This window comes from Microtus pennsylvanicus, chromosome 10, assembly GCF_037038515.1.
Source record: "Microtus pennsylvanicus isolate mMicPen1 chromosome 10, mMicPen1.hap1, whole genome shotgun sequence".
NCBI classification, from domain to species: Eukaryota; Metazoa; Chordata; class Mammalia; order Rodentia; family Cricetidae; genus Microtus; species Microtus pennsylvanicus.
This window is the reverse complement of record NC_134588.1, coordinates 24,903,151-24,918,446: the sequence shown is the minus strand read 5'-3', so window position 1 is coordinate 24,918,446 and position 15,296 is coordinate 24,903,151. Positions and strand designations below refer to the sequence as shown.

The following is a 15,296-nucleotide window of genomic DNA, read 5'->3' as shown; positions in this document are numbered from 1 at the left end:
ACTCCTCTCCTTGTTGGCACGGACCTGTTTCTCTTATTCTACCTTCCACTGAAAGAGCACTCAACCGCATCCCTTTGATGGACAAAGGTCATCTGTCCACTATGGTCATCTGTTCTCCTTTAAGGGGGAATGTACACTGGAGAAACTTTGGGCTTTTTGGGAAAGCCTTTAGACAAGTAAGTGTACATAGACAAAAAAATTTTCCTACTTCAAATCTAAACTTTTTTTTCTCCTTCTTCTAATCATTCTAATTTTGTAAATTAAGTTTTATTTTTTAAAAAAGGACCTAGCCAGGTGTGATGGTACACACCTTTAATCCCAACACTAGGAGGCAGAGACAGGCGGATATCTATAAGTTGAGGCCAGCTTGGTCTACAAGAGGTAGTTCCAGGATAGGCTCCAAAGCTACAGAGAAACCCTGTCTTGAAAAACAAAAAACAAAAACGAAAAAAAGGGCCTCCATCTCATGGGTTCCCCTCATGGTCTTCTCAACTTCCCCTGAGGTTCCCCCAGTAATGCTTTGTTCAGAATAAACCTGGACTTTTTATTTTGGTTTGATTGGCTTATTACAGCAGCAGTGGCAGACTCCCATTAACCTGGGATTCAACCTAACATGAATAGCCTGTACTCCAAAAATTACATGACAATTGGTAGAACACAAGACTCAAGACAGGACACAAATTACCCAGCCGTCCTACCTAGAACGTAAATGAAATGTGAGCCTATTTCGTTGTTGTTGTTGAAGGAAGGACTAACGAGGTACATTATAGGTTAGGGCTGTTAATAAATAATTGACAAAATAAAACACTGAAAATATTAAACAGGCTCTGATTTCTCCTTTGGAAGGTGACTCTTTCAATGTGGTTGTCGTTGTGGTCTGAGTCCTTTGAACCTCTTTCTTCTGCAGGAATGAGGGCCCTAAATCTTTCTAAGCAGAGTTATCTGAGATACACCATGTAAAATCCCAGCATGGATCCTTGGGCAGTGAGTAGGCATGAGGAACAGGAACTGGACAGAGAAGAGGGCTAAAGTACAGGTAACTACAGAGTCCCTAGGGGCTCAGCTTATTGGCCGTGATATCTAGACCTCAAGCTTATTCCAGTCATCTCCGGGGTCCCTTCTAGGAATTTGAATGTCCTGCGAAGGCTCCTGCGCCCAGAGAAAAGTCTCAGGTCACGAGATGCATGTGCATCAGCAAAGTTCCATGTTTACAAACTCAAGAACAGTCAGTGGTGAGTGAGGGTGGGAAACTACAGCTCATGCTGGGATCCACTACTTCTCATTAATCCCAAATCTCATTTGTCTGGACTCTCATTGTCCATGCAAAATGCACAGCCATTTTTACCTTCTCTTTGATCTCCTTAAATGGTGCAATGTAATTTAAGAATCACATCCTGATGTAAATGTCGGTGCTTTGCTTTCCTATTTAAGAGAGAAACAAGAGTCTTCCTTAAAAAAAAAAAAATCCAATTATCATCATGCTTTGTGAAAACACATCTTAATAAACTGCAGACTTATTTCAAACCCATGGCTCAAATGTTTCAGAAAATTCATATTTGAAATTTGTTTCAGATCTTCTAAATCTCAGCAGTGACTCTAATTTGAATGCATCTCTTTAATATATGTCTTCACCACAGGAATCTCCTTCCTTGGTAAAGAAATGTCTGACAAATTAGTACTCTCTCTTCCTAATATCCAATAAAATAAGTCCTGCCCTGAGATGAAGTTGAGAAAATCTGTTAAGAGAGAAGAAAGGTCTTCAGAGGGGGAACTAACGCTGCACCCGAGAAACACAAGATGCAGCAGGATCCAAGAGCTTAAAAGAGAAAACTTGGCAAACAAGAGGTCATACATAGAATTTCTATGAAGCACAAACAGTAAAACTGTCTCTGGCGTTTGATATAGGCCTCACAGGCAAGCAATGGAACATTCCTTGAGCTAGAAATAAAACAAACAAGGATTTCAAGTCTAAGTACAGATTTAAAAATATTAAGCCATCTTAATCCAACTCAAATACATACTACTGTGGCAGGTTTTCACTAAATAAAGCCAACCCTGTGAAGGTCCCACTCTCCTTGGTGTCGGTAGTTAAAGTGCACGTACTTGAGGTAAGATTAAAGAATAGCTTCTTGGATTATTAGTGAAAGACAAGAAAGTCTCCAAGAATGCCCTTGAGGGGCTGGAGGAATGGCCCAGTGGTTAAGAGCATGCTTAGGCGGCTCAGAACTCAAGTTCAGAGGGTCCATCGCCATCTTCTGGCCTCTGAGAGCACTGCACTCATGTGATGAGCCCCTCCTCCCCCACCAGAATTAAAAGTTGGTGAGAGTCAGGGTAATTCAGGTTTTTTTTTTTTTTTCAGAGGCCCAGGAAAAGACAAAGAAACTTAGTTCTGTGTCCTTTTCCTGGGTTGGGGTGGGGGCAAACTTGGCAAGTTCCAGTTGGGGATAGGGCCAGGGCCTGAAAGAGTTGTTATTTTGGTTTCTTAAAACTTGGCTTTTTGCCACAAGGACACTGGATTTGAGTCTCTGACACCCTTTAGATATTCTATTTCTTCTGTGAGACACCACTTGATTAGCTGTCTGCTGACTTCCGTTCCGTTTCTTCTCTAATAACTGTATATAAGATTCTGTATTTTTTAATAAACTTGCTTGCATGAACCATCACCTCCTGATCCCAAACTTTCTTATCTTCTCACATCCTGGTTCTCTCTCTCTCTCTCTCTCTCTCTCTCTCTCTCTCTCTCTCAGGAATCTGTCAATGGAGAACAACCTGTTGGTCTAGGTCATAGAATAAAAGAAAATGTTTTAAAATAAAGAAAAATGCCTTTGGGATGAAATCAAAGCCTCTTTAGGGATAGGAAACTGTTCCTTACACTAAATGAAACTATTTACATTGGGAAGACTAAGTGCAGACATGAAATATGAAGCACTGTACCAGAGAGTTCTTGTGGGGCAACCCGGGAGAATTCTACTTCAGTGCACCTGTCAATATGTGAGTTTTGCTCCTTCTTGCAGATGGTTGTTTTTAACGCTTTACTCTGTCACTCTTTTGGCTTTGGGGGAATTCACCACCCAGCTCCTAAATAAATACACATGGAGTCTTATTCTTAATTATGAATGCCCAGCCTTAGCTTGGCAGTTTTTTTTTTCTTGGCCAGCTTTTCTTTACTTTTATTATTGCATATACCTTCTGCTGCTGGGCTCTTTCCCTTCTTACCTCTGTATATCTCACTTTCACTCTTGCTCCACAGCTGGCTGTGTGGCTGGGTGGCTGGTCCTTGATATCCTCCTCTCCTTATTCTCTCTTTCTCCTCCTCTTTTGTTTCCAGATTTCTCCTATTTATTCTCTCTTCTTGCCAGGCATGTCTCTCGTTTCTCCTGCCTTGCTATTGGCCGCCTAACTCTTCATTAGACCCTCAGGTATTTTAGAAGGGCAAGGAACGCAGCACAGAATGAAAGAAATGAAACACAAAAGAATGTGGCACTACTATGCATCGTTACAATCAGTGTCCCACAGCATAAACAAATGTAACACATAGTAAAGGAATATTCTACAACAACTCCGCATATAGTCTGCCTTAACAGGCTGACCAATACTTCCTACAAGTTCAGAAAGTGTGCCACATGGTCTCTGAATAAATATGCTTGTTGAAATATACAAAAACCTATTTTGTTTCTCAAGAAAGAATATTTGATAAAACACAGCACAGGGAAGGCACTGGCTGTCTGATGGGACACTGGGCAGCTCCGCATTTGGGCCACCTAGAACAACCGCACACTTTGCATCTCCAAGACATGGAGGAAGATCCAGACGGTCATTTGGATCCACTAGAAATATTTCCTTGTCAGCATGGAGGGATTTTGTAACCTGCTCTGAAGTCGTCCCACACAGACACTAGTCACTAGTCACCAATGAAAAGTGACAGCAAACTTACTTTAAGTTTGGAAATCAAAACCCTAGCCACAGAGAGTAAATGTAGTGCTCTCTAAGGGGGAAAGGTTGGGTTGGCATTTGCACAACATGAAAACTGACTACTTTGAAGTGAAGAAATGTCCTTACCAGTGAATCAAGAACTAGTTGCACGTGCTCTACTTGGTCACTTCTGTGGACCCATAGTAATGATAAGATGCTGGGTAGATAAAAGTCAAAAGCACTCCATACTCAAAGCCCCGGAAACCATCCCGCAGCTGGGGAAACCCACAGATAATTGACGGCTGATCCAAGGTGGCCCACAGATCCATTCTTGCGTGTGGAAGCAAAGGAATATCTCTGAGTTTCTACTGCTATTGCTCTCTGACCATTTCCCCAAGAACTTGGAGTTTGTTGTTCTTGAGGGAGTAGGAACTGGACAGATCCCTGACAGGCGACAGGAAAAGGAGCCCTGAGAGATGACTAAGGTGGCAAATCTTGGCTTCTCCCTCAGTCTCCTGACCTGAGAGAAAGGCTTGATGGGCTTTTTTTTTTTCTGTCAGTGGGGCCCTGCTTTTGTCTAACCCTTTTCTGCTGGTAAACTATGTTTACATTTTCAGAGGCTGTTTGCTATCAACCCCCCCCCCACACACACACACCCAACACACTCAACACACGCACACATTTTTGTTGTTAGTTTCAACTGACCAACACAAAATTAGGGTAGTGGTCTAAGGCCACTAAAAACATTTAACTTGCTAGTCCCACCAAGAGAAAAAGGGATTTTAGTTCCCTTTCCACTCTGCATAGAGTCTTTCTGCCTTTGTGTCTGTCATCTGAACCCCACCCCACCATGTGTGTGTGTCTATGTACACATGTCTGTGTATATGTGTCTGTGTGTGTTTCTATGTATATCTCTGTGTGCAGGTGTGTGTGTGTGTGTGTGTGTATATATGTATGCATGTGTGTCAGTGTCTACATGTGCTATCCTGCTTCTTCACTTAAAGTTTACTTTTTAACCTGTTTCTCTCTTCTGTGTCTGAGATTTTTTTCTACCTTTTAATTATTTAACTGGCAGAGAAAATAATTGGATCAAGATTTCTAGACTATATCAATTTGGCTGGACTAACAATCAACAAACCCTAGAATATTTAAGTTCCCACCTTCCCAGTGCTGGGATTATAGGCACAAATTGCCACAGACAGCCTTTTTAAATATGGGTTCTGGGGAATCAAGTTCAGATCCTCATGCTTATGTGGCCTGCACTTTACCTAAACATGTACAGGAGATCACATTCTCCACATTCTTTAATGGACTAACCAGGCTTATGGACATCAAAATTTGTCTCATGTAGTCACTTTCCAGCTTCAGTATGACAGAGTGTGTAATTGTGCAGTTTCCCAGGTCAGGGCATGAACATACCTCTTGAGAAGGGAAGTATACTCATCTCTGTGGTATACCACATGGGACACCAACAATAGTCCCAGAGAGAGCTGGGCACAGTGGCTTCCTCTGATCTGTAACCCTAACACTGGAAGCTGGGGCAGGAGATCACAAATCTGTGATCAGCCTAGGCTTTCAAACAAGACCATGTTTCAAAAAACTAAAACTAAATCCAAGAAAAATATAAACCAAGGTAATTCTAAATAATGATGTGTGTATGTGTATGTGTGCGTGCGCACGCACGTGCATATCTCTGTGTGTTAGTACACAGTTTTCTTGGTGTGCAGGGGAGGTGGCTCTAGGATTAAACCCTTGCTTCATAGTCTGAGGATTCTGAGGACTGTAACTTAGATTCCCAGGCCCTAAGCAAAAGCCTGGAAGACATAATAGCCAGCTTATACATCTAGAGATCAGGAGGTGGAGAGGAGGGCATTCCTGTCTAGCTAGCTGCCTTAGTCAGCAAGCTCTGGCTTCAATAGGAAAGCCAGCCTCCGTGAATATAAGGTGGAAAGCAATTGAGAAAAACTCACAGTGTCAATATTGGATCGCTACATGCATGCACACATGTGCACACACAAACATGTTAACACATTTATAAACATAACATATATACCCTACAAATATATATGAGGGAAAAATATTCTTCAGCTTTTAAGTATGATTATAACATGAATATTTCATGAGATTGTGGAATTTTTTTCTTTCTGTGTTCTGTTTTTGTTTTGTTTTGTTTTGATTTGATTTTGGTTTTTAGAGACAGGGTTTCTCTGCGTAGATTTGGAGCCTGTTCTGGAACTAGCTTCTGTAGGCCAGGCTGGCCTCAAACTCACAGAGATCTACCTACCTTTTGTCATGGGCTTATACATGTACCTAAGGAAGACAAAGCAAGTTGCCCTTGGAAATTCTAGTAGGTTTCACGTCTGATTGGATCTAATATGAGTTTTGGAGTTTCTCATATCAAGTGTAAGACAATTTCTTCTGACCACATCCATTTAGCTTGAAATAAATTCTGAAACCAAAAGTTTCAAAGCAATTGAGAAACTCGGTTTGATGAAAAGTCAGCTATCAACTGTCACAAGTGAAGAGACTCACAGGAACCTGTATGTCTGAAGCGTTCCTCGCTCAGTCATTTAAGTGAGTGGCAGCAGCTCTGTCATTGCTGTAGTTTTGTGAAGACCATGATGCCATGTTGGAAAGTCTGATAGGCAGCTCCTCTGCCTAGCCTTCACAGCCAATCACAGAGGCAAGCAGCCTCTGATCACAGAAGGTCCAACCAGACAACATGTGCAATTTCTCACCAAGTATGACAGGGTTTCATTTTCCAGGAGGTCAGCATGTTCCTGTCTCCATGATGGTGCCTACTGCCTCACAATCAATGAAGTTAGTTCATCCAGGTATTTAAAAGTCCACAGACTTCACAGAGCTAATGTGAGCATTTATGAATTCCAACTCCCCCCACAGAAGCAGACAATTTCACTCAAAAGATAAATTTAAATCCATTCACAGGAATAAGTAATAAAGCCTTGAAACTGCTGTATCATGGTAAACGGAGACCACTACAGCCATTGAGGAGAACAAAGCATACACTATGGACTCCAAATCTGTGGACAATGGTTGTCATGACAATTCTCCAGTACCTGCCAAGAGATGACCAAAGTACTATACAAGTTGCTATGGGATCCAACCCAATGAGCTTTCCATTTTCTCAGTTGAAGAATGGCAAGAAGATATAGATATACTTGTTCTAATCTCCAGTACTGACTACACTATATATAATACTGTTGTGTGCCCATTTACACAAACCAAACGTGATAGCAAATACACATTATAAGCTTGCATTACAAGTGAGGTGCCAAGAATAGCTCTAATCACATTCCTATACATACTTTAACCCTCAGAAGCTTAATGATTGAAGGTAGTTTTTACCAATTCATCTGGAGACCTATAGGAAAATATTCCTCCATAAATTTAGTAATTTGACAATTCAATTTGTAGTGAATGGGTTGAAATTCCAAGTAGGGTGGAGGGAAGGCCCAGGACTGAACCTTCCCCACCATACTTCAGACACTACTCTTGAATATAGAATGCTCCTGGGATTGGATCAGTAGGATTTTCTCCATACTGAACAATTCCTCTACACCAATGGGGGTCCTACCATTCAAGTCCACTCCCATTCCAAGAACTATTATCATGAACATGGCATCAAGTCAAAACTCCTACACTTGGATAACGGTACCCCAGGTTGTCACCCATGATGGAAATCAGACTTCACACAAACCCATATTCAGACTCCATGATTTTCACAGGTAGCTTAGAGAACCCAAAGAAACATTTTACTGACATTTACAGCTTTAATATGGAAGAAAATCATAAAATGTACAGATAAATAGCTAGAAGAAAGAGATGAATTAGGCAAGACCAGACACTCTCAGGTGGTCTGGATATAGACAATGCATCCAGCTGGGCATAGAGCATCCAGGCACTCTTTGGACACACCTGCCTCTCTCCACGTCTCCACATAGCCATATAGAAGGAAGTTCCGATCCCTGAACTCCATAGTCCAAGGATCTCTGTAGAGCTTTTACCTGTGGGATGATTAATAATGAGCCCACCCCCAGTCTATCTCCACTTCCTTGTTGTTGAGGATTAGGAATGAAAGTTCCTAACTTCTGCCAATGTTCTGGTCTTTCTGAGTACCAGTTAAATATAGACACCAACCCAGAATCATCTTCTTAGACGAAAAGTCATTTCTATCACCCATGGAAACTTAAAGGAACTTAGGAGTTTCATGTCATAAATTAGTGTCAATGAACTAATAATAGAGCGAAGACTCTCCCAGAACCCGGACTCCCTGGGAGTCCAGAATGAGTGTGCCAAGAATCATGAGAGAAGAACAAATTATATTTTCCTTATTATAAATTATAATACTAGGAAAACACCATGGAAGTGGTCTATTTGCCTGCTCCAATAAGCCACACCTTGTCCCCACGTAAGCAGTATGTGGTTGCATTAGGAGCAGTGCCCATTAGTTCCAACTATTTATTGCAGCTGTTGCAATCTGCCACTGCCTTCTATTTAATTAAACAACCATCTGCTTTCTGCAGGGAAACAATAAATCATTTAATAAAAAAATGTACATTTGCCTACTTACATTAGTTATTTCAGAGAAGGAAAAGGAGGCTAAAGACGTGAAGGAGAAAGGCAGCAGAGAGAAGGGGGAGGAAGAGAGCAAAGGAGCAACAGTTTGCCAGATGTCAGCCCTGTGAAGATGTGAGTAGCCATTCTGAGGCTGCTTTGTAATTTCCTCCCATTCTGTGGATTACTTCGCTCCAGAAGTCAAAACATTACATCCCACACACGAAGAGCATTGTGAGTGGGGCCTTACACTGCAGAGCTGATTAGGAGGCGCGCTCCACTTCCCTTGGAGAGATGGAGTTCTTTTTAATCTCTGGGATAAAGATTTTTAAATGTCACTTTCCTCACTGCCATATGACTTACATATTTTTAAACCGCACTTCATTTCCAACAAGCGCTGTACCAAACGCTTGGTGATCAAAGACAGACATCATTGTTAATAATTGTGTAAATCCTGACAGCTTATATTTAAAGATGGCTTGTTGAAAATGTTAGCATTATATCCAGAGCTGATTCTGGTCTAATGTTAAATAAATGAAAAGATTTTACTTATGCTTTCTCTCCCTTTTCTTTTTAACCCCAGCATCTTCAACAGGTAGCATTTTGTGAACACTTTAAATAAAGGCATGTCATAAAGTGATCTTAACAAAAGAAAACAAAACTTGTTCTGAATGCATAAACTGGGATGGTTTTGTCTGTTATTTGTCTTGTTAAAATAAAAAAATATATATCTCCATGGAAGTCTGTGGGTTCAGAGTGATGTGTTTAAGCGTAACCAAACATGCACTTAGTGACAGTTTGTGGTTCTCACATGAAGCGATCACAGCTTACTCTACAGCAATTTGTCACCCAGTTCACCATAAATGCCCCAGTACAGGAGCCTCTCACCCTCCAGAAATGACCTTTGAAGGGTGTCACTGCCCCTTGTTGGGTATAACTTAACCCTGCAGTGTGTCACCATCTCCCACCTCTTTCGTTCTGACAGACAGCCTTCAGGATGCGATGTCCCAGGCCACATTTCCCATGATCAGGGATACAGATCCCTTCTGAAGCGAGCCATCGATGACACATCGGATCCTCGCAAGGCACAGATTCTACCAGATGAGGGCAGTGCCCCGTGGGCCCTGTAGATTCCATGAGAACATGGCGCTGTCTCATTCTAAAGCCTGGAAGGAGAGAGAAAGCATGATGTTCAGTATTTCGCCCTGATCCAGCAAAGACAAAGGAGCAGCTGCTGGTTAACTGTTGAAACTCCCGTGTGAACGCTTGCAGCTCTGATGCATGTGATATCTTGATATCTTCTGTTTATGAGACAGAGGGATATGAAGTGGAAAGAAAATGAGAAAGTGTGGGAAAGAATGAGTGTGAAAGTGTTTTCCAAGAGACAAAGGACGGGCCAGATGGAATCAGATAAAATAAAGAACAGGGGCATTCAATGGTGTCCATAATCCCGGGGCTCCAGTGATGACCCACAGCAGCGCCTGCTCACAGATACACCCACCTTTCATTTCTGCTATTGCTGTCAACATCCTTTGCCTATGTGTAGTGCCTGACGAATCACATCTTCCTGCTTGGAGAGTTCTCTGTATGGCTTCTCTGAGATTTCCACATCAGCACATCTGTATAGACAGTGTCTCTAGGACCTCATTCTCTACCCTAACTGGGCATGGATTCTCAAATTTCTACAGTCAGAACCCACAATAAGGACCTTGACAGGTCTTAAAATGCTACAGAATCACAAACTATACTTCAGGAGGAGTAAGGTGAGTGCCCACAGAAAAAAGATCAACCGTAACACTGTAAAAGTGTGATGAAGGCTGTCGGGAGATGGAGGGTGTGGACTTGCACTAAAGGCTTTTTGTTATTCAGCTTTCTTGAGCTGTGGGCATAAGAGAACACGGGCGTTATCATACTTTCTCTTCTCTTTCTCATATCTTTCTCTTTTGTCTAGATGCCAGAAATAGAAGCAATATTTTGTTTTAACGCAACATGTTTGTTTTAAATAATTTAAAGTAACATTGAAAAACAATAACCATAAGATGACTTGAAGAAAGGAATGAATGAGTGAATGAGAGCTAGCTGATATCCACTAATGGCATGACTTGCAATCTTTGGTCCTCGTGATATATCACTGCTACAGGCACAGATCTCCCTCACATTATCTCCCACTGTTAGATTCAAATTCTCTCAACCCATCATGGTCTTTCAGCTTTCAGATTCTCTCTCTCTCTTTTGTGTTTTTGTTTGTTTTGTTTTGTTTTGTTTTTTGAAACAGGGTTTCTCTGTGTTACAGTCCTAGCTGTCCTGGAACTAGCTCTTGTAAACCAGGTTGGCCTCAAACTCACAGAGATCCACTTGCCTCTGCCTCCCGAGTGCTGGGGTTAAAGACGTGCGCCACCACCTCCCAGCAGTTCCTTTTTCAAACCTGGTTCTCATATATCTTCAGCTTGGACTCACACTCACTCAGGAGGTGAGAATGATGTTGAACTTCCCACCCTCCTGTCTCTATTTCCCAAATGCTCGGATTGTAGGCATGTGTCGCCATGCCTGGTTCATGTGGTAATGAGATTGATCCCAGGGATTCCTCAATGCTAGGGAGTGGTCTACCAACCAATCTCCATCTCTAGCCAAAAGTTCTTTAATTTAACCCCCTCCTCTGCCCAAGGCTCATATGTCTGAACTTTTAGTCCCGAACTGGCAGTGCTTTTTGGAAGCTGTAAACCCCCTAGGAAATGGAAACTTGTTGGTGGAAGTGGGTCCCTGGAGGAGGGCCTTGACATTTGATCGCTTGGTCTCTCTTCCTGTCCACTGTCTACTTCCTGCCTACAGATGCAACAATGTCATTGGTCACCTCGGGCTCCTATCACCATTATGGATTTTAATTCTTGAGCTATAACATTGGCTAAACCTTTCTTCTCCTTGACTTTTGTGAGGTATTTGATGGCAGAAAGGCAGAAAATAACTAATATACTATTTAGACATTATTTAGCCAATAGTGACTGTTAGAATGATACTAAAATTGCTAGGTTTAAGGCCAATTAAAGTAATAACAAAAATGGATATTACTGCTTGGTTATAGCTCTAACTCCCCATCATTAAATACTCAAAATACAACCTACAACCTCAAGGAGAGGTACAAGGGGCATTCAGGACACTCGACTACACTTAGCATAAATTAAGGACTTCTCAGCTCTTGCCACCACATGACTTGTGTGACCTCTACCTTTACACACGGGACATGGTGTCCTGCTTTTTTCCTGGCATTTGTTTGTATTTGCTTAGCTCTTATCTCTGAACAAGCAATAGCATGATTTACACTTTGACAACCAGCTTGGAGAACAGTACAGAAACCTAGCACTCTCTATGGAGGGATTTGCTTGTCCTATTCCTGGAGCTTAAAGCCAGTGAGGGGCTCATGCCATTCCCCTCAATAAATCAAGCTGCATCCATCTTCCCATAAATCTATAGAGTGTGTCTCCTCAGTCAATAAATTCTTTTGGGCTCTTTTGTGTATGTGTGCTGTCCTTGTACAGACTCTAAGTAGGATCAAATCACATCACAAGCTCAGCATAAAACAACCATCCTGGCTTCCTTTTCTGCTTAACTTATTCACACAATGGCAACCGTGCCTTTAGTAAAGCAGGGTTTTTCCAGGTGTTCAAGCCCAAAGATATACAACAATCAAGCTCACCATGGCTGGGTCAGTCAGTGTTTCACAATTATTGAATTCTATCTTAGTCAAATATTATTTGCGTGTGTGTGATGGATTATGTTTATTGATTTACATTTGTTGAACCATCCCTGCATCTCTGGGATGAAGCTCACTTGATCACATGTGTCAAAGGTTTTTTCAGCATCTTAATGAGATGATCGTGTAGGGTTTTGTTTTGTTTTTTAGGTTTTTTTTTCTTATATGGTAGATTACATTTACATATTTTTGTATGTTGAACCATCATTGCATCTCTGGGATGAAGCCAACTTGATCATGGTGGATGATGGTTCTGATGTGTCATAGTAGGGCAGGTGGATAGAAGTTGACCGGTGCTTTAACTTCATAGACTTATCTCCTGCCTGCAATATTTTTGGTCCTGCTTCATAACGTGATGTTTAAAGCCATCAGGGATCAGTCCCTTAACCTAACCCTTAAGCTAGACAGACTAGAGAGTAGGGTTTGGAGCCCTGTGGAGGAGACAGCTACAATCATCATTTCATGGCCAGAGATTCACCATGCACCTTTGGGAGAATCACTATTCTCAGGGTTTTGCTGCTGCTGCTCTTTTTGTTGTTATTATTATTATTATTATTATTATTATTATTGCCATAAGTTCTGAACCCAAGATATAAGGTATAGTGTATCATTCTTCTACAGGAAAACAGAAAAGAATGAGTACTGGGTTGGGGAGAGTAAGATAAGAAGAGAAGATGGTGAAGAACAAATCTTTTTAGGAAAAGGTAGAGAAGAATTTAAGGAAGCTCGTGGGTATACTGAAGTCTGAAGACTGTATTTCTCCTGTGTCATGGAATAAGATTGTTCATGTGAACTTCCAAGGAGCCGTTCATAAATAACACAGTCTCTGTGCTAACTCCTGGAGCTAAGCTAGAAGACAGATCCAGCAGATGACACACAGAGCAGAAGCTCACTGCGTGCTGAACACTGCATTTGCTGTTTGTCTCCAGCAGGCCAGGATGGTTGATAAGGATGCTGAGCCAAAGAACCTGATAAAACTAAAGGTGTGTGTGTGTGTGTGTGTGTGTGTGTGTGTGTGTGTCTGTGTGTGTGTCTGTGTGTGTCTGTGTGTGTCTGTGTGTATGCATGCATGTACATGATTGTTTGTAGGCCAGAGTATAACCCTGGCTGTCATTTTAGATGTACCTTGTTTTTTGAAACAGGGTATCTGGTTGGCCTAGGGCTCTTAAAGGTTTACCTGGCTGGCCAGCAAGCCCCAGGAATCAGCACCTCTCTAGCAGCACAGCAGGGGACGGCAAATGTAGGACAGTATACTTGACTACCTTTACATGGTTCTTAGGAACTGAAATCAGTTACATGGTTTCAGGTCACCGTGTTCATATGATAAATACTTTACTGAATCAGGTATCCCCCTTTCCCTTAGGCTGAGTCTTTGATTCCAGTTCTTTAGATATCAGCCATGATTATTTCCCCACCTGCTATAACACAGGAAACAAGCAGCATTGATAGGGTAAAGCAATCACGAAAACCTTCAACACTTTGCATAAGAAGTAGGTGCAGCTTACTGCCAGCCCCAACACAGACACGCAAAAATAGAAAAGGAAAAAAAAAATCTGCTAACATGGATATTATTTGGAGTAAAGCAGAATGATTTTATAGAATTCGTGTAAATGTAAAATTAGAGCCAGCCCAGCAAGCGACAATGGAAAATGGAAATATTTCCACTGTAAAATTAGATTTCAAGTATGTCAGTGATTTCTGACCTCAGTTTGCTGTCTATGTTAATTTTTCAGAATGGAAAAGATAGCTTTAAGAATAGTCCTAGAGTCTCAATTTAGAAATACCTTTTCCTGTAGGGACATTGGAGGATCTGTGCTATGGTTGGGGAACTGTCCTGGAGCAGGGAGGGATCTCTAAAGTTCTCTATGGAGACTGGTAGCTATTAGGATGCCACATAGAGCTTCCCTTCCCCCTCCCACACACACTCGCCTTTTCTTTAGCAAGCTGCCCTCTTCGAACTTGCCTGCAAGGAACAAGTAAACCTATGTATCCTGAGGAATTTTTTTAAACCGCATCACACCTAGGTGTGGGGCTTATCCATCAGCATTTTCTTCAGACTGATTCTCTTCTGTATTTCTGTAATTATAACACTGTGGGAGTATCTCGGAGATAAAGCAATAAGCGATACAACCTGATCCTATTTAAATTCCTCTGGAAGGTGGCCCAGCCTCACTTGACAAGCACCGACCTGCCAAGCGCTGCTCCCCTTGTCTGCCTGTCACCGACGTGATGGAAGGTGCAGAGCCTGTGAATGTTGACTGATTTCCTAATACATTCTGAGTAGCTGACAGCCGTGAGCCTTAGATGACGCCCGATTGAGGGGCGTCTGATGGAGAACAACAGCCATGGAAAGATAATTTTTATAACAATTTATTCTATTAGCTAATAAAATATTTCCTACCATCTACAGCCCACACTCCTTTCTATTTTTTTATGTAAATAAAGAGAACAGAATAAAGATAAGAAGCCCGGGATCAGAAGGGTGTGTGTATGTGTTGGATGAAGGTCTCCATCTTTCTACAACTCTTTCCTCACAGTTTGCTTGATTTTCCCCTCAAATCTTCACCTTTTCTTTCCCTAAAATATATACACAGATGTATAACTATTAAAGAGTTTATCTGTATAAATATGTACCTGTGTATGGATGGATGAGGCTTTAAAATATCCATGAATTTTTCTATATTTTGGATTTCTGTAGTGAGTTGATTGAATTTCTTGAGTAGGGAATTTAGGACTCTGCAGACCCCACTGCTGCCTTAGGGTTTTTTCAATACTTACTACTTGCCCTCTGTGTCCAGACTTTGTCGAATTCTACGTCATATTTACTCTGTGCCAATCAGGGACTTTGGCCCAGTCCCTACAAAACCATGGGACAGAAATAGAGATGGAGAAGAACACAGACATTGTCCTCACAGTTGGTAGAAATGACAAGAGAATCGGTCCTATCAGCATCACACACTGGTCTGTCTGAAGGCACAGAGACATTTCCCCAGAAGGAGAGCTCCATTCTGCTTTTTTTTCCCCCAAGAGGAATTAGAGGCAGGTGGTCTTGCCAGGTTCC

The 15,296-nt window shown here is 41.7% G+C and overlaps 1 protein-coding gene across 1 annotated transcript in view; it reads right to left on the bottom strand.

The window, feature by feature from the left end:
- Positions 1 to 15,296, bottom strand: part of Thsd7b (thrombospondin type 1 domain containing 7B) — an 857,540-nt gene that overhangs the window by 437,927 nt on the left and 404,317 nt on the right. Inside the window, exon 7 of the mRNA XM_075987816.1 lies at positions 9,456 to 9,653. Coding sequence (XP_075843931.1) covers positions 9,456 to 9,653 — 198 coding nt within the window. The remainder of the gene's footprint in view (positions 1 to 9,455; positions 9,654 to 15,296) is intronic.